Source organism: Kwoniella shandongensis, chromosome 12, assembly GCF_008629635.2.
Source record: "Kwoniella shandongensis chromosome 12, complete sequence".
In the NCBI taxonomy this organism is placed as follows: Eukaryota; Fungi; Basidiomycota; class Tremellomycetes; order Tremellales; family Cryptococcaceae; genus Kwoniella; species Kwoniella shandongensis.
The window spans coordinates 987833-1006530 of record NC_089298.1 but is presented as its reverse complement, the minus strand read 5'-3'; the positions used below and the strand labels follow the sequence as shown (position 1 = coordinate 1006530).

The 18698-nt window shown below is 49.5% G+C and overlaps 5 protein-coding genes across 5 annotated transcripts; 1 reads left to right on the top strand and 4 right to left on the bottom strand.

Annotated features, from left to right (window-relative positions):
- Positions 1-2443: 2443 nt before the first annotated feature.
- Positions 2444-3250, bottom strand: CI109_106655 (uncharacterized protein; the record flags this gene model as incomplete). The annotated part of the gene is made up of 5 exons (XM_032008337.2): positions 2444-2574; positions 2670-2722; positions 2788-2913; positions 3057-3090; positions 3169-3250. The coding sequence occupies 5 exons, from the start codon at positions 3248-3250 to the stop codon at positions 2444-2446; spliced, it is 426 nt and encodes a 141-aa protein (XP_031857396.2).
- A 1962-nt stretch (positions 3251-5212) lies between these two features.
- Positions 5213-7556, top strand: CI109_106654 (uncharacterized protein; the record flags this gene model as incomplete). The annotated part of the gene is made up of 8 exons (XM_032008336.2): positions 5213-5234; positions 5298-6020; positions 6083-6248; positions 6340-6702; positions 6771-6841; positions 6903-7079; positions 7140-7239; positions 7298-7556. The coding sequence occupies 8 exons, from the start codon at positions 5213-5215 to the stop codon at positions 7554-7556; spliced, it is 1881 nt and encodes a 626-aa protein (XP_031857395.2).
- Positions 7557-7792: 236 nt separating this feature from the next.
- CI109_106653 (uncharacterized protein) lies at positions 7793-8915 on the bottom strand (the record flags this gene model as incomplete). Its single annotated transcript, XM_032008335.1, has 4 exons — positions 7793-7843; positions 7998-8037; positions 8389-8484; positions 8887-8915. 4 exons carry the CDS (start codon positions 8913-8915, stop codon positions 7793-7795), a joined length of 216 nt encoding a protein of 71 aa, XP_031857394.1.
- A 405-nt stretch (positions 8916-9320) lies between these two features.
- Positions 9321-13952, bottom strand: CI109_106652 (uncharacterized protein; the record flags this gene model as incomplete). The annotated part of the gene is made up of 16 exons (XM_065967881.1): positions 9321-9395; positions 9499-10138; positions 10197-10503; positions 10579-10608; positions 10660-10803; positions 10858-10947; positions 11001-11076; positions 11152-11248; positions 11320-11380; positions 11430-11600; positions 11670-11841; positions 11914-12819; positions 12879-12965; positions 13034-13161; positions 13329-13448; positions 13841-13952. 16 exons carry the CDS (start codon positions 13950-13952, stop codon positions 9321-9323), a joined length of 3216 nt encoding a protein of 1071 aa, XP_065823953.1.
- Positions 13953-14549: 597 nt separating this feature from the next.
- On the bottom strand, positions 14550-16898 carry CI109_106651 (uncharacterized protein; the record flags this gene model as incomplete). The annotated part of the gene is made up of 8 exons (XM_032008333.1): positions 14550-14593; positions 14655-14732; positions 14796-14913; positions 14977-14994; positions 15066-15678; positions 15749-15758; positions 15821-16077; positions 16144-16898. 8 exons carry the CDS (start codon positions 16896-16898, stop codon positions 14550-14552), a joined length of 1893 nt encoding a protein of 630 aa, XP_031857392.1.
- Between the last annotated feature and the right edge of the window lie 1800 nt (positions 16899-18698).

Genomic DNA, 18698 nt, shown 5'->3' with positions numbered 1-18698 from the left:
CCAATGTCTCATTCTATCTTCCTGTTGGAACTCAAGCACTGTGCAACAGCTGTCATAAAATCAGCACTTGTCTGGAGGTGCTGTATACACAGATGACAAGACGTAACTATGAAGATATGGTCACAACTGGTGCAGAAGCTTTCGCTTTGAAGGAAAAGTGTGAAGCTTGTAAACAGAGCAGCATGCAACCAGACTTCTCTCTTTGTCCATCAGTCAGACAAAGCAACACATTGCAAGGGCACAGCACAGAGGCAAATCAGGAGACTGGATGAAGCGGTGCAGTGTAGCCGCTTAGAGGAGGGGGTGTACTTATGGGATGGATCAGTCTGGTGTTTTGATGACAACTGGGCGGGCGCCAGATTGGGCAGCAATTCAGAGTGGAAGTCTGTATATATATATCAAGTGTTAACATTTCTGTCAGGGAACATCATGAAGATTAGTAAAGTGTTGGTACCATAGATATGACATCAGTGTTGCTACATTGGAATGCTAGCCTTGGCTGTCCAGGAAGCAACTTCACCAGCTCCTATAATCACCCTAAGCAGTTACACAGTCATACTGACCAGAACATATGGTCAGTAGAGGGGATACTCTTTGTGCATCAAGTTGCACTTGTACACACACCCTTTTCTGTCAGTTTTGTGATCAGCAGGAAGGCTGCAACTGGCAAGTTGTGCAAAGACCTCCCACCCCGCTTAGTGAGTGGGTACCAAGGCAATCTCTAACATATTTTGGGATTCCTTTGAAGGTTATACACAAAGGCTTCCAATGACATGTTGCAAGGTCCCCTTTATGGGTGATCAGTGAAAGGAAAATCTTTGAGGGTGACATCATTCATCTTGGTATCCAGGACACCATAGGATAGAGCAACAAATGAGGTAAGCTGTATGTCTGCCCCACAGAGGCATACAACACGTAGCATTGAAAGTGTGTAAGCGATCAAGCAGGCTCTCCGAGGCGATGCTACTTGGGAAGGCAACTGTGATGTTTCAGAACTCATTCACTTGCCTCGTGCATAGGGCAGAACACATAGCCCCAGAGGGCAGTAGAGCCTTCTCAGAAGGCAGTGTTTCCTTTTCAGGAAGCTGTCACAATCATTTTGTTTCAGGTCTATGATCTGATGTGGCTCCAAGAACAGATAACCTCCAGAAAACAATGTAAACAGACCCCGGCTCTTATGATTTGGATGATCATTTTGTACTTATTCTCTTGACATCAACAGCAATTCTCATCTACAACACATTTCACAGCCTCGTACTGCACCAACCAAGCATTGCTATACACACATCATGGCATCATCATCCAGCTCTGTATCACCTGTCACAGTGGAATTTACCACTACCTTTCAGCATGAGCACAAGATAAACAAGGCTGGAACATCATATGTGCACAAAGATACTAGGACTCTTCAGGGGTCAGCCAGAATGACACAACCCTTTGTCACTAAGGATGTAGAGGAGAGGCTCAAGAGAAGGGGGACCGGTAGCGTGAGTGACAATGTAAGATTGAGAATCATCCATTGGGGATGAGTTCCAAATTTTGGGAGTATCATCTGTGACTGACCTCTGAACTCCATGATGCAACATGAGTAGGAACATTGCTCTACAGGAGCTTCCACAACTGACACCAAGGATTTGACTGCCATTGACACCAAGGTCAAGTTTAACATCGACTCAGGAGCATATTATTTGCAGTGTAAAGAGTGCAAATTCATCGCCATGTGTCCCTCAACGGTTGAGTACACAGTCAGAGGTGCCAGTGGCGTTCGCAAGAGCACGATCTCATGTGCAACTGCTATTGCTGAGAAGTACAGCCAACACTTGCATGACACTGGCAAGTACTTCGAATGGCACATGATGGATTCTTCCACTAAACGCCGAGTGGAGTGATTGTGACCAGGCATGTGCGTAAGAGCATGCGTGGACTGGTGTGGGGGCTAATGATTGTGAAGACAGGTCAGCCTTGGGTCTTTGTGATGGGTCCTCTGCAGTGTTCCAGAGGGAGGTTATGTTTTGGATGTATCAGGTTGTTGATAGTCAGTAGCAAGTGAGAAACCGTTACTAGAGTCAGTTCCAATCAATATGAGAAGAGTTAATTAGGCGTAGGATAGATGTGAGATGCATTGTGCCGTACAAGGAAGTAGTATGGTCAACCCCGAGGGCTGTGTTTAGCAGCTTGCTCAGCGTTAGCCGTTTCCACATCGAGCTGCACCGCTGAATCGCGCCGAGAGCACAACGATGTCGGATCAGTCTCTGACGAAGCAACGAGTACGCTGGGCGAGTACTGAACAAAGCGGCGGATAAGATCAGTGTGGAAGCTGTGTAACGAACACATATACAGTGAGGCTACACCCACAAATCATCGCGTCATACTCCCTTGTCAAACATGTATCTGTACTCCTGTTCTCCCCACATCACCAGCGCTTCTGGTTCACGTCCCCTCCTCACGCGGAGGGAGCTGCTTGCATTCCCCCCTCAAATTGTTTCGCCGTCGCGCATGTCGTCTCCCAAGGACACATGTTTCGCGTATACAGCTCAATAGTCGGGTTTGGAATGTCAAAGGCGTCAAACAAACCTGCGAAGCAAGTTAATCAGTATCGTTGTCTCACCTGTCGCCGCACCAGCGACCTTCCACAGGCCAGAGTGTGTGAGATGGTTTGCCTGACATACCAGCTTTGACACCGAGGAAGTTCGGAATCGCCTCCGGTCGAATCCACAATCCTCTGTACAGGATCTTCATGTCAATCTCATGACCGAAGGGCGAGCATAAACGCAGCAATCAACGTACGATCCGCAACCATCACACCACGCACGAGTCATCGTGCCTCCCTTGTCACCCTTCATCTGGAAGGTCTTGGGCTCGGGGCCTGTGATTTTCACGCTCGAAGCGGTCATCAGGAGGTGGGACGAGTGCCTGCGAGCAACGCTTAGCCTTTTGATATTATGTTCGATTACCGTATTTCGATTTGCGATAGATAGTCGAGATTGGCTCGTGGGTCATAGCGATAGTCAAAGAGAGGTCGTTTAGATGGGTTTCAAAGGGGTGACAACACCTACATGGACCCAGACCAACGTTTGCAGTCGATGCAGTCTGCCGTCAACCTTTGTCAGCACTGATGCCTGTTCAGAAGCGATGAAAGTCAATGCGGCTATTTATGGGACAACTCACGACATATGCCCAGCTTGTCCGGTTTCGGTATGGTAAGCTCATACTTGCCGCAGTTGCACCTTCCAGTGATGATATCCGACATGGTTCTGAGTTCTGTAGTTCGGGCAAACAGCTCAGATTAGATGATTGTCAGACAGCAAAGATGCACACTCGCTGTGTGAAAGCCCAAGCAGTTCGGTTCGACCGGGGAAAGATACCCGGCTATTTTTAGAGTATCATCGGGGTCATCTTCGGGCGCCGTTCCACCGGACGTGAATCGCTTCGTAGCTGTGATATGGATGCGACAAATCGCAAGGAATTGCAAGTCTCGCAGAGAGAAGGCGAGCGACGGTATGATCGCTGTGCGGAGGCGAGGGCGAGTCTCGAAATGTCGTGCTCCCAACTTATGGTAGCCTGAGTGCATTTCCCTGTCGGTTCACAACTGCTTTTGAGCCGATACCGAGCAACACTGCAGTTGTCTTTCACTGTACCGGTGACAAAGGATCTGCGCAGCGATGTCAAAGGAGTGCCAAGGAGTGCAATTGTCGATCGTGATATAGTGGCTATGTCTTTGAATGTCTCAACCCCCATGTTCAAGCGTCTTCGAAACACGTTACCCCGTCAATCCTTTATTTGACAGGAAGCGAGTGAGCAGCAACACCGCATTCGCCTTCAAGCGTGATATGAGGTATCTGTTGGCCGTGCTGCTTTTGATTATCATGTCATCGATCTCAGTAATCCTAACATCTGTTCATACCGTGATTCACTCTTCGACCATTCTACTGTACACCTCACCCCTTCTTCTTTCTAATGTCAAACAGAACCTTTCCAATTCGTCCCCTGTCAACACGATCGGACTTGACTATTTCTGCCAAACAGTCAGTCCGGCTTATCCACTACCATCGGCCATCACAAGTGGAGCAGAGTTCCTTGTACCGCCAGCCTGATGGCAGTCTTAAGCGGCTCACATCGATCACTGTGGAGCCGGGGAAGAAAGTCACAGAGGAGTTTACGAGTGAGAATCCGACGGATTGGGACACAAAGTTCACTAAATCTCGGTACATTTCGAAATGTGCAGCCAAATCGAAGGCGAACTGTGTGAGTTTGTTTCGCCTCCCTTACAGTAGTCCACTACGGTCAAGAGACCCAAACGGCGAACAGTGCACATCCGACGAAAAGCGCTGATACATTGCTCTTCGGGCGTGTGTACAATTAGCCCAGTTGTCGGCGCGGCCTTAGGAGGTGGTCCCATCCACTAGTACGCAAAAGCGAAAACCAAGACAACTTTTCTGTGGAAGATAATAAAATCAAGTTCGTGGTACCAGAATCGTTGTGTTCCGAAGGTCATACGCTAGGGGAGATACGGTGGGATACAGACGGCGATGGTTCGGCATACGACCTCATAAAGAATTTCTGTTGTCCGTTTTGCGTGAAAGAGAAAGTGGGTGTGGCGGGAAGCACGGAAAGTGTTGGGACGTTAGTTGTGAAGGTCAACACATATGATAAAAGGCGTCATGGGTCGGGTCATGCGTCAAGTCGTGCGTCGAGTCATCGGGCGAGTCATCATACGAGTCAAGGTTCCTCAACAGCGCTTGTACATCGGCCAAGACGAGATCAGCGAGCGAGATGATGAGAGAAGCGGGGAACAGAGATTGGACTAGGATGGAACTGAATGTACACTCACACTGCAGATAGGTTGAATGCTAATGAATTGTATTTTGGGTTTTCGCCTTCGAAGCTGCATCGGCTACTGACGCGGTAAGTCACTCGGTTTTGTCGCCATGCCACGCACTTGCAGATGGGATAGACCGTCTCCTCCCACCCCGCAAATGATTGTCACCACTACGAGGCCCCCATGACGAGCATGCGGGGTTAATCTGGTAATCTGCTGTTGCTGTGAGGTTACCGCTATCGCTCCACCTGTTGTACAAATCATGCAGTATAGAGCCGAATGCGCTACCCGAACAATCATCATGTCGCCCATGAAAGTAAGATTAGCCGAACAACAGTTTAGCCGCCCAACCTCCACAATACACGGCCAGTCCAGTCATCGTATCACATAATAATGAGCGGACAAGAACATTTCCGTAATTTCGCAACATCTTTCGAGCGCGACTATATAGTCATGATTGCCTGGTGAGGATGAGTAGGGGTATGCTCCACCGATGAAGTCTCAACCATGTCCTCCTCGTTGTATGGGAAGACGGGGAACGGTCCCACAAGCGGTGAAGCACTTCTCGAGATGGCGCGAACGGACAGTGTAGAACAACGCGAGGTCGATTCCGAGATGACCTTGACTTCTGCGCCTGAGGGACCAAAGGCGGGCATGACGGATGTCAAATGCTACGATTCCCAAGATGGTCCGGGACTCGTCAGCAGCCGAGAATCCTCACAATCCTCATCTCAGCAAACACAGGCCATTCCATTACCCCATTCCTCTGTGGTCGGACTTCCGGATGGTTTTCTGCCCCCGAACTCAGAGTCAGAGAAGTCGAACGGTACACCACCTCGACCCCATTTTCTCGACGACAAATCCTCTCTTTTCAAACTCACCTTTATCATCGTATGCTGTGCGACCCAACTTCTCACGCAAGCGCAATTCGGTATGCTAGTATTCCCTCTTCATGCGATCGCTGAAACGCTCGGGACTCAAGATCCAGGGGAGATGAGTTGGATCTCTGCTAGTTATGGTTTGACTATAGGGATGTTCCTCGTCATGGCTGGAAGACTAGGAGATATGTATGGTCCGAAATTGGTTTGGAAGGCGGGGTGTGTGGTGATCATTGTCGCGAATGTTGGGTCAGGATTCTGTAAGAGCCCGATACCATTTGATATTTGTAGAGCTTTGACAGGTTTGGGATCCGCCTTGGCTCGTGAGTGTTGTGTCGTTGTGCCACTTGACGTAAGGACAAAGTTGACTGTTGCGTATTGGCAGTACCAAACGCACTGGCGATACTTGGTAGAACTTTCCCACCTGGCAGAACACGAAATATGGTCTTTGCGACGTTGGGTGCACTTGCGCCTGCAGGTTTCTGGGTAGGCGGTATCATCTCCGCTCTATTCGCTCAATTCGTATCAATACCCTGGATATGGTGGTTCACGTGAGTGTGCTACGTCTCCACTCCCGAGTCGAACCGCAACTTGATTGCGACCTACTGGGAAGTCAAGCTCACGAATTTTGAGTTAATCCAGAGCCATATTCACATTCGTCTTCCTCCTAATCGGTCTTCTCGTCCTTCCGCGGGACACTCCCCACCCAGACCCTTCCTCCCGTCGATTCGATTACCTCGGTACCCTCCTACTCAGTCTCGCAATGGGTCTATTCAATTTCTCCTGGAATCAAGCCGCCCTCGTTGGATGGTCCGAACCATACGTCTACGCAATTCTCATTGTTTCATTATTGTGTTTCCCGGCGTTCTTCCTCTGGGAGAAGAAGGTAGGAGAGAGGGCTTTGATACCCGTTGAAGTTTTGACAAGGCAGAGTTTGTTGGTTTATCTTTGTTTGTGGTTGGGTTGGATGAGTCTTGGAACTCTCTTGATCTATTCGAGCTTCTTGTGAGTGCGAGTCAACATTGCGAGTCTACGGACTGACAAGTCGCTCATCGTCCCGACCGATACGACAGCATCTACAACATTAGAGGACATCATCAGCCGCTCACATTAGTCGCTCAGATGTTCCCGTTAGTCCCAGCAGGTATGTCACCGTCTCTTGATGCGAGTCAGTTGTGATAAACTGATCAAACCTGTCTCTGAAGGAGTGATAGCCGCCCTGATTGTCCCGTGGCTATTACACAATGTCCCTGGCCACATCATCTTCCTTATTGCCATGATCGCATTCGCACTTTGCAATCTGCTCGCTGCGACCGCGCCTAGTCATTCGACATATTGGGGAAATACCTTCTTCAGCTTTATAATCGGTGCCGTTGGTCCAGGTACATTCAGTTGCGCTACGTTTGGCATACTGGCAGTACTGTAAGCTGACGTACTTGCAGATCTCAGCTTTAGTACGGGTCAACTGATCGTTAGTAATTCTGTCGATCATCGATTTCAAGGGATAGCAGCAGGGATGGTCAGCATGATTACCAATTATTCGTAAGTCTCTCAGAAAACTCAAGTCAGCGCTACCCAAGCTGATGTGTCACAATCACAGCATGTCAATTGGGCTAGGCATGACAGGCACTGTGGAACGGTACGTGAGAGGAAGCGGAAATTCACTCGAGGATGTTTTGCGAGGCTATAGAGCTGGATTTTGGTTCTCAACTGGTCTCGGAGCATTATCGACCGTCATCGTCGCGTTGTTTGTGAGAATGCCGAAGCAACAGCATAGATCGAAAGATTCCAATCAAGATGAGGAAAAGGGTCAAATTGCAATGACAGAGGGCGTGGGCTCGCGAGCGGAAGAAGTATAATTGGTCGCAGATGGATAACGTTGATTGATGGACAAGTTGTATTCGAATCGGTTTGTGCGGTCCATTTTGTTAGTAGCCGGTATACTTGTCAACACAGAAGCGATATCGCAGCCATCATCAGCGATGAGAAGAGATCTCTGGGTACAGGACCAGTCCTTCACTGCAAATCGAGCTGCATGCCATCCATCTTATGTTTTTCGGTTTCCTGACTCCCTTCCATCCATGTTCTATCAGACTTAGACTGGCGGAGTGCTGGACTTCTCAGCAGCTGGGGGGACGACGTAGTTCTGTGTGTGGAGGAGATAAGGGGAGAGAAATAAAGGTGCGATAGTCGAGAGCGATCCCGGAAATGGAAAGGTAGGTATAGTAAGACACGAAGGGAGAGGAGGATTGCGAGATCAGCGAACAATTCATAGCATCAATGGAGGAGGCTCAACGTACCTGCTCGCCACTTTGTCCGTTCTCCCAAAGTTGGTATCGGCTGCGCATTTGAAATGTCAGCATGATGCGAGGCAAGCCAATACACAGACAGCTCTTCCCCTTCTCCGCTCGTCTCCATCCAAAGCCGGTCCCTCGATGGACATCACCACACCGCAGCATGAGATGTTTCTGGCCCTCCACTAGGCCACAACTTCCCCTCTGTCTTCCCCTCTGTCCTTCCAACAAACTCCCAACATCGCTCTTCCATTCGCTCGGCAACTCTCCCCCCTACACGGCAATCCGCCCAGCCCCAGCCCCAGCCCCATTTCCCCTTTTTTCCATCCTTCTCTCCTCTTGCAACCGAACCTCCCCCTGCTCCGCAACAACCTTCAGTGAACCGAAGAACACTCACACTCCGATGATAGCCCTCTTCTCAGCGGCGACACGATCAGTCTCGGTCAACGCCTGTCGGAGTGCTCGAGAAGCGATTTGGGTGTACTTGTTCCAGCTGTGAGGGGTCGTCGGGTCGTCGAGTTGTCGAGCAATAGCGAGGCGACAAGGTGAACAATGAGGTGTCCAGCGATAGGATAGCCAGGAGGAACCGACGCGGAGAAGCAGGTAGTGCGAGTATGGTTTGCGCGCAAGTGGTTTAGTAGATAAGAACAAGTAGATTTAAAGACAAGTCGCGCGATGGTTAGAACATTGGCGAGGAGTAGAGGGATGGGGTCGAGTCGATTTCGTTTTCAGTGAAGTACGAAGTGTCCGACGAGTATGTAGGCAAGTATTCAAGATTGGATCAAGGAGAGGAGAGGAGAGGAGAAGGAAGACATATCATCAGCTTCCCGTATCTTCATCCGCTTTCCCTTTCTCTACTTCTTCTTTCTCCCCAATGGCAACGAACGGGACTCACGACATGAACTCTCTCCAAGTGGACGACATCTTGACTCTGTTTTTGCTTTGTTTAGGGTGTGAGTACTATCAATGCACCTCTCGAAGATACGAGCAGATGTAGTCAATGAGCTAGCCTCTCCCTCGGCCGGTGGGTAGACAGACAGCTTGGTAGTGGGTGAGGAGGAATCGACGGAAGACGCTCTATCCCCGAATTTCCCCGAATGTGGCATTTTACAAAAACAGCGTATTGCTTTCAAGCTAGCTGGTTAGACCTTTACAGCATGCGTTTTCTCAGGTTGAGAGACGTTGTCGAGAGATAATAGAATAGCGTGCATATACCATCTCATAAAGAACGGATTAGAATGTTGAAGGTGATATAATATGTATAAACAAGGTATAGAATGCTATGGTGACATTATAACGACAATATTGTACGGAAGTGGAGTAAAGTTATCACTGACTCTGCCCTTGACTCCTGCCCGCAGAGGACAATGTCCGAGACCTGTTTCTGCTGTGGAAGTATGTCGACTACACGACAGCATCAGTATTGTTCTCTGACCCTGGCAGCAATTCCGGAAGTTGTCGCGAGGGGAGGAGCCGGAGAAAGGAGCGATGTATGTGGCACACTCACCGGTGACTCTTGCTGTTCTTCCCCTTCTTCCTCCTCCTCATCACCCCACACATTCTCCTCAGGCAGAGCAATCACCCCGCTTCCCGGATCGAAGCTTATCTTCTTCCTCAATCCCGCAGAATCAGATCGATCTGGCATGGGCCTCTCAGTCGAAGGGGAAGGGGTTGGATCTCTCCATGGATCAGAAGCAGAAAGATTTCCAGAAGATTGTCGTGCTGTCACTTGGCCGTGGCTGGGACCTGGTCCTGGCTGAGTAGGTCCAAGTGAATCGCCTGTCGTCCATCCTTCTGGGATACCACCGGCATCTGTACCCTGATCGTGAGGCGTGACGTCCCCTGAGGCAGCATCGGCATCGTAGCGCTCCCTATCCCTTCTCAATCGCTGAGCCACTTTCCGTCTCAAACTTAGCACGACACTCCTTTTCCCTCCCTTGGCTCCATCTCCAAATCTCGCTTTCGCAGGTAGCCATGGAGTCGGCAGAGAACCACTGAGAGCTGGGTGAGCGTACCGTCTCCTACCGGTATTGAGAACACCGTAGTAGAAGTTGTTCATCGGCGGTTGAGAGTAGTCGGTTCGTTTATCGCTAGGCGCGACATATAGCGTTTCGTCGTTCATCGCATATCGTCTATGGTTCAGGTTACTATGGTATCACTTCGGATCAGCGCATATATAAACATGCTCGGATTCCCTTCACTCACCTCTGACTGCGACTGACATTTCCCTCGTCCTCGACACCCAGAACCCCATCGACACCTTCCCCTCTCTGAACCTCGCAGATACTGCTCAAAGCAAGATACTCGCTCAATGGTCCGAAATCTCTATACATGACCCAGCTCCACCATAGCGTATACGCGATCAGAGGAGCCATTGCCGCAGAAGCCCAAAAGAATTGACGAAGCGAGAACAGACCCGTCATGAAGAGTTGGAAGATGATCAGTGCCCACAGGGTTCGTGCGAACGATATTCGCCATGCTTCACCGTTGGACTCGTACGGTTTGAAGTAGACTGATCAGCTGAGTCAGCGAACCTCTTTACAAGTCGTTCTTACTGCGGGTCTGGTAAGACTTTACGCCAACTCACCGAACAACAACTTGTATTTGTAAACGAGATCTATCTCAAATGTCAGCGAGCTACCAAACAACTGCTAGCTAAAGCACTCACATGCGACTCCGAAGTAGATAGCACCAAAGATCAATATCAAAGGGCTCATGACGCTATACACTAAGGTAATAGTGAAAACAAGCAAAGCTTGAGGGTAGACCCAGCCGTAGTTAAGCATAGGCGGAGCGTTCGCTTCGGCATAATCTAACACACTCGATGAGCATCATGTACTGGTCATTCCATGTCTCCGACACTCACCTCGAGGTGTCTTCGTCGACAAGATTCTTGCAAAGCCCAAAGTGAGCAGAGGGCCCATATTGAGTAATTGCAGGGGCATCAGACCCAGAGCTGCGGATTGCAGATCAGCACAAAGCCAAGTTCTAAGTCCACAAGCGACTAACCTTGAAGCATCACGTATGATACCATGAAGTTTCTGACGTTGGTGCCCTGCAGGGCGCTCGCGAGCTTTTGCGGGATCTATCGTCACAGTAGATATCGTTCAGTTGTACGTTCTCATGTGTCTGTCAGGTTACAGGAGGCGCTGCAACTCACCTTCATTGGCGTGTCGACCAGATCTCGTACCAAAGCGAGGTATGTCGATGTCAAGAGGAAGATGAACAAGACCGAAATGAGCAGGAACAAGTAGTATCTAGGCAGATGTCGATCAGCTTTTGGGTTCTTGAGATTGGGCCTGCTCCTAAGAGTACAACCATAACCCACTTCTTCATGAGAGAATACTCGGTCGCACTTCGGCTTTTGAAACCCTGTTGATAACTCAACCCTATGACAAGGGGTCAGCTATCGGCATTAAGAGGACAATCATTGCTCACATTCGAGGAGGAAAGGTAACAAGCCGTTGAAGGTGATAAGAGCCAAAGATGGGAAAGAGTTTTGGAAAACCGCAGCTAATCTGGGGGAACTGTCGATGATTTTTGCTAGCCAAGGTGCCAACTTTTTGATTTCCTGGTATGATAAGAGTGTAGCCAAGGTCGATACAGGGACTACAACATGGTGGATTCAGTACGGCAGCCTCGATGGGCAGTGACAACGATGTGACGAAGATAACTTACCGATCCAGGTAGCGAGCAACAACCCCATGAATGCCATGGCGAGGAAACCCCGGATTTGCAACTCGCGACTTGGCATCGACACCTTGCTCCAGTTCACGTCTCTAGGCTCAGGCGCTGGTTCGGTGATGACCTCGGAGTGGTGAGGAAAATGGACAACCTGGCAAGCCATTTGCTATGCGTCAAAGGCTGATCAGCTATTCCGCCTAATTCGGACAGCCGGACAAGGTGCGGTCAAATCACTCACTGCGTCTTTGACGTCTTCAAAGGTAACGAATGCCGCATGTGTCGCTGCAAACCTTCCTTTCTTCCGCAACTCTCTGACCTCGTCGTCGGCATCTCGGAACTTGCGTTCCCAGAATTCGATAGCATCAACTTTGGCGCCAAACCACCTAGGTCGCATTGTCGGTCTCGGTCGAGTCGTATGGACATGGACATGCGATTCCGATGTTGATCCGTCTTCCGCATCATACACAGAGGAAGCATGAGCCGTCGAACCATTTGATGGCGTAGCAGTCGGTGTCGTGTCGTTATCGTCATCGAGATCAGGGATGAGTGGCGCTTCTGCTGGTTGAGGGGACGAGGTCATGGATCGTGAAGTGATAGGTTTGGTGTACACGTTCGAATCATACCCTTTCACAGCTGCGCCGGCTGGATTTCCAACCCAGTCCACCCACGCTTCTTCCAACTTCATAAGCGCATTGGTTCGTTTTTCCAAGACTTTTCGTAGCGGTTCAACCTCCCTGCAGACGCTAACGGTCTCGACCATCCATCCGCAACCTTCAAAGTACTCTGCCAGAGTTCGGTCTCCCTGCAAATGTCGGGGAAGGTTGGTGACCAACACTGTCCTGGCCGCAACTGAATGAATTAAGTGAAGACCAAAAGATTGACGGGACAAGACGAAACGGTGGAAATTTCGGTGGAAGAAGGACAGACAAAGTCCCGTGAACAGGTACGTGAAGATGAGGTGGATAGTCGATGAGGTAGTCGGATTGAGAAGAAGATCATATAACGTCGGTTGGGTTGTTGGCGTCGTGCCGTTCCGAACATCATACAGGAAAGTAGAGTGTGCAAAGTTTCGTCGAACGAAATCGTCGGTATCGCTATCGTTGGAAGGCGAATCATCCGGACCGGAGTCAGTAGACCCATGTCGCTGTATATGTTGTGAGTTGAAAGTCAGGCATATCGGTAGTCAGAGGGAGATTAACTCACAAACAGATTCAGCGGTATCAGAACCATACATGCGAGAAGAGCCGACAAGCTGAACAGGAAGAACGCCATTCGGAAGAAGTTAAGCAGCTAAGCCGGGGGAATGTCAGCTCATCCAGCATGGACCACAGACTCATTTGCGAAGTCAAGCTACTCACCACAGCAGCATCCAGCCCTACAGTCTGTAACACTGTAAACTCCGATGTTCGCAATGTCGGAATGATCCAGCCAAAGAATCTGGAGGCAGATTGTGTGTCGGGTGAGTGGGCAAGCGTTGGCGAAAAGTCTAGGAGTAGCGGGAATCGCAAGGTTACGAGTCAACATAGCCGTTCGTCTGGAATAGGTCAAACAACCTTCAGGCCGCCCTTAAGGTGATGGCCGAGATTTCTCCTCTATACTAGAATTCCCTCCTACCATAACAAGAACCCATACAAAGGCGCTTTGGGGGCTCACCTTTCAACTTCGTCCTACCCATGTAGACCACCTCCCATCTCGTTCTCAAAAAGCAAAAGAGGAAAAAACTCGTTAGTCCAATGCCGAGTGATAATGTGAGTTGGGTTGAGAACCATGGTCCTACAGGAGAGATTCGAGGGACAATCAGCGACAGGATACATTGTTGGTCATTCGGACAGGAAGTGAAGGGTGATAAGATCAAAGGAGGCAGATAGATCATAGATGACATTGAGTGGGTAGTGGCCGATCGTCCATTCTGCCTGTTCGGTAAACGGAAGACTTACCATCGAATTTCTCTATCGTCACAACACAAGGAGAAGAACATGTAGTCAGCAATCATGTAAGGACAATTCTTGCGAGCAGATCCCCATTAATACTACCTTCCCTTCCCCCTTCCCCCTTCAACCTAGCTCTACCGATCCCAACTTTCCTGACCACGGACCTCTCATCGACCTCGACGGCCTAGGTCCTGAAAGAGGAGCAAAAGATGCAGGCGGCAGACTCTGACTCACGAGTCGGTCCACTACCGGGCGGTAAAGGACTTGTGCCGTTTTTATCTCCGTCATCGCTCAAGATTTGTAGAGCGTTGAGGAACCATCCTCCAGGAGATGCCACGAGCGACATCTTTGTCTCTCCCTGTCCTCCTTTCTGGTCACTTCCCGGAGGTTTCCTGTTCTACTTGTTTTGATCGCTAGGAATTTCAATGGGCCCTTTCGATTCTGAGGTATGATCGAATCAATCAGGACGAATGATGAATTGTGTTGGATATTGAAGAAGATCAACAACGGAAAGGAGACATCTGGGCAATGCGTGTGGTCAGAGCAAGAAAGTGGCCCCGCACAGTACGACTAGTGACGTCGAGAGTAGTGGCAAAAATCACCACCTTTCATTCCAGCACCTAGTTTGGCTAGGCTCATGTATTGCAATGCATCATTCCTCATGCTTCTTTCCTCATAAAGAGGACAGAACAGAGTATATGTATATATGGGTATATGGGTATCTAACTGGATATGCAGGTATATATCAAAAAGGACACATAAGGGAGAAGGAAACAGGACATCTTTGCAAGGCGTTGTCGATCGGTCGGTCGGTCGGTCGGTTGGTAGTTCATAATCAATTCTCTTTTCTCCTTTCTCGCTCTGGTCATCCACCACGTCAATTCATCACATCTTTGTCTTCATTTTCTTCTTGGTGCGATACCCTTCTCATCCCACTAATCGCTTAGGTACAGCCGTCCTTCAGCGAGTTCTTGGGGAATGTATAGCCTAATAAGGGGAGCCAAACAGATAAGTACTTGGATCCCGAGATTCCAGGCTGCTCACTCACCGGCATCGCTCCAGAGTGTAAGGTTAGGGTTCGAGTACGCGTTCTCATGTCGCTTGATGTAGTCCGCCGTGGGGTAGTCTGAGAAATGCACAGGTCTGTTATAATCACGAATCATCGGACGAACAGATGCACCCAACTCACCCTCAGGGTCACAGCCGACCGAGATGGCATCAGGACGTTGGTACACTCGAACGTAGTCGACTCGGAGATAGTTGGGCCATCGCAAGTTGGTAAGGTCGACATTTTGGAAATTGTTAGACTAAACGGACCAGAAGATAAGTAACAAGTTCGTTTGATCACAGTTACAAAGCGCAACACTCACCATTGCCAAGTTGAAGACCTGCAGGGGAAAATAACCAAGTCATGTCAGGCCTGCCACGCAGCGAAAACACAACGACCACTGTCACTCACGATAGCCATGGGCTCCTCCGGGATGATTCTTCGTCCGACTTCGGTCCTAGGGTTAGGGGCAAGCGCATCGGCCTGGACGGTCCAACTCGTCTTGTTGTCAGAGTACCAGGTGATGTAACCCTTTTCTCTCTGATCGGGGAAGGCTTGGTATTCCAAACCAAACATGGCAAACTGCTTGTTCTCTCCTGGCTGATCGTAGTAGATATTTCTCGGTGTCCTGGTCAGACTGGAGACAGCTTGTTGATAGGTACCTCCGAGATAGGTATTGAAGTAGGTGAGGGATGAGTCTTCCCACTTCCAGTTGGCGGAGGAGTTGTCCCATTGATAGAAATCGTCGAAGGGTGCCGCTTGGAATGATTGAGATACTTCTCCTCGACCCTCGGCAACGATGATCTGGGCTTCAACCATATCGATTTCGGGTGCGGCTCGTCCCTTTTTGACATTTGGTCCAGGATGATCTTCTCCAGAGCATGTACAGGCAGAAGTTCGTTGACCAGGAAGGTAGGAAAGGGGACCTTGGTTGGAACCGGTGGTCAAAGCGGCGTCGGGACCCGTACCGTTGACCCAAGTCTGATTGGCAAGTGTACCAATGTCACAAGAGTCGTATGTGTATCTGCCAAGGACAGCAAATCAGTACCAGCCACTCGTGAAGTTACACCCAGAAACGCGATTGAACAACTCACGGCCACATGCCTGTTGGAGGTCAATTTCGTCAGTTTGCAAGCTATGCAATGGGAAGATCTCTCGACACTCACCTTCAGTGGAAGCACCGTAACCAGGTCTACCCAAATTTCCCATAGTCCAAATACCAGGCCAGAAACCTCCAACGGCAGCTGTACCAGGCAAACTGGCCGATACCTCAAAGTACATGTTTTTGTTGAAACACAACTTGTTCCAGGACTGAAGCATACCGGACTTGAAGTTGAGGTCGTGAATGGGTTCTTGGGTCATGGTGATCAAGAGATGTCCGTCCTTGGTGGTGATCGCAGAAGGATCATACCATTCCAAATCTCTGCGAACGTTAACAAAATCGTGAGTGGTGTTCTCAACTCGATGAGATGGCTAAACTTTGACTCACCCAGTTGGCCAGTAGTGAATGTCCACCGCTGTCCAGAAGGGATCGTCACCGTCGTAGAAAGTCCTGCCGTCCTTGTTGAATTCATCCGAGAAAACAAGAGTCCAATCGTCGCCGGTGGAGCCGATCCTCGAGTACGCCCAATCAGGTGTATCGGGGTCGATGAGACTGGGGAAGTTTCCCAATGAGGGGTATTGTCCACTGCCGTTGATACCACCGAGATTGTAACCCGACGTGTTGCTACCTGATGAATGGGCGTCGCCGTAGTAGAATGAGAGGATGGGATAACCGGCGAAGAGCATTACACCTCCAAGAGCGAGGACGGCGAGCGTGATAGCGTTAGCCCAACCTCTCCAAGAAGTGATGTCGAAGGGAGTGGTTAGATCCTTCTCCTCCGCAGCGGTGAATGTATGCAGATGATCATCCAGATCATCATCGTCGTCCAGACCCGCAGGTGCATAGCCACCCTTTGTCAATGCGGCATCTGAGCCAGAAGAATACCCAGCACTTCTAGCGGCGCCTGATGCCGTGGATGGTGCGAGGTTCGCGGTGGGACCGAATCGGTTGGCGGAGGAGAAAGACGCGTAGGAATTGGGACCTCCTTGACTGGAGTTGTTGGTTAGTCGGTGTGACATTTGAGAGTGATTGTCATATGATGCGAGTGATGATTCGGAAAGACGCTGGGACATGCCAGGAGTTTGGGCAGATGCGAGAAGAGGTTCACGTCCTAGGTTAGGAGATTGACTGCCGTACTGCATTTGTTGCAAGAGGGAGCGTAAGCGTATATGTCGATGGAATGATTCAGATCCGAGCAATTGAAGGGATGCGATGGGGAAGAGTAAACGAAATGGATGGCGACCACAGCCAAGCGGGAAGGTGACAAGGCCAAGAGATAGAAAAATGCGCAGATCAATTGCAATTAAAAATCAAAAAAGGGGGAAAAGAGGTCGTAGACACACACACACACAGAGGGGACGTGTCAATGATGATGATCCTCTCTCTCTCTCTCGACAAGAGTACTGTAAGTCGAAGTGGAAGTGAGTAGAAGACTGAAAAGTCGATGAAATGATGATCCAAAGATGGAAGGGATAGGGCAGGAAGGCTGGATGGATGGTATGGATGGATAGGAAGGGTGGATGGATGGAATTGCCCAGAATCGTGGAAGCAGTGTAGCCCACTAACAAAATAACTACATAATAAAAAAAGAGACCGCGGTTTTCTCGCCCCCTTGCCCCGTGCCAATGACTCTCTCTAACTAATTCCACTGTGACGTTTTTTTGGTGTCTTTTTTTTTCCCCTTTTCCTGTGCCAACTGCGATTTCACCCTCTCGCTCTCGCTTCTCTCTCGTAATGAAAGCAAAGCCAAAACGTGGCTCGGTACAAGTACAATGCACATGCGCATGCACGATGTAACAGCATTGTTTCATACAGTCCATCCGTCTTTCTCCACACACACACAGATCACCATTCATGAAGAAGCAAAGAGATGAAAAATGAATGCGACGTGTTTCGCAACCTTAAAAGACACGAAAGACGAGAGACTCGTACTACTACTGCTACGCGACCAACTCGACTCACCATCCCAGTCCCACTGCCACTTCCTTCTGCTGTATTAACATTGTTGTTGTTCCCCATAATCCCACCTAGACTCTTCCGTACCCGATGTGTGAACGTATGTGTCATACTTTTGACACGCGGGAATGGTGGATTCCAGGATTACGCAGACGTACAGCGCCGCCAAGAAGTTAAGAACTCGGATGTGTGCTTGGCAAAGACCGCTGTCTGCTATGCTATGCTAATGTGGCAACAACGATGGTGTTTGATCGTGATTATGCTTATGCAATGTTTCAGTAGTGAAGAATAGAAGACGAAGAGCACAGCAGTGAGTGAGTACTGCCTGACGCGCAAGTATGTGTCTGTCATGCACGGACCCGGTGGAGGGACCGTCCACGTTAGGACTGCTTCAGTGGATTGTTGATCGACGAGACCAGGCGCTAGTCCACCCGCCAGCTACACCGTACGAGTATCATACTCGACGCGATCTCCTGTACAGTTCCAGGTTTACCATCAATCGCAATCCACGACAAGTTCAAGGAAGTGTGGTCAACCGTGCAAGTAGGTTCATTATCTATGCATCTCCACGTCCGGTACGCGATACAATTGTTCCCGACCTGCCTTATAATTTCCTGTGCAACTTTATCCCTGGAATTGCGGCTAAAGCTCAAAGGTCAATCAATCAATCGACGGTAGCCCTAAGAGAAGCACGAACCGCCGGATGGTTTTCGGGAAAACCACAAAACCCAATCTCACCGTACGCGACGAAGCGATGCTTGGTCGACTCCGTGAAGCTACTAGTTACGTAAGTGAAGCGAAAACTTGGAATATCACTCGATTGTGATTGTAGAGAACACATGAAATCACCTTTCAGTGACTTTGAGTTGATACTGCATCATTGTTGTGCTATACCTACGCGTTGTACAACATAAAGCGACATGCAGATCGAAATAACGCATCGCCCAGCCAGTGGCCAACGACGCTAGCCGAGCTTCGCATCGTGA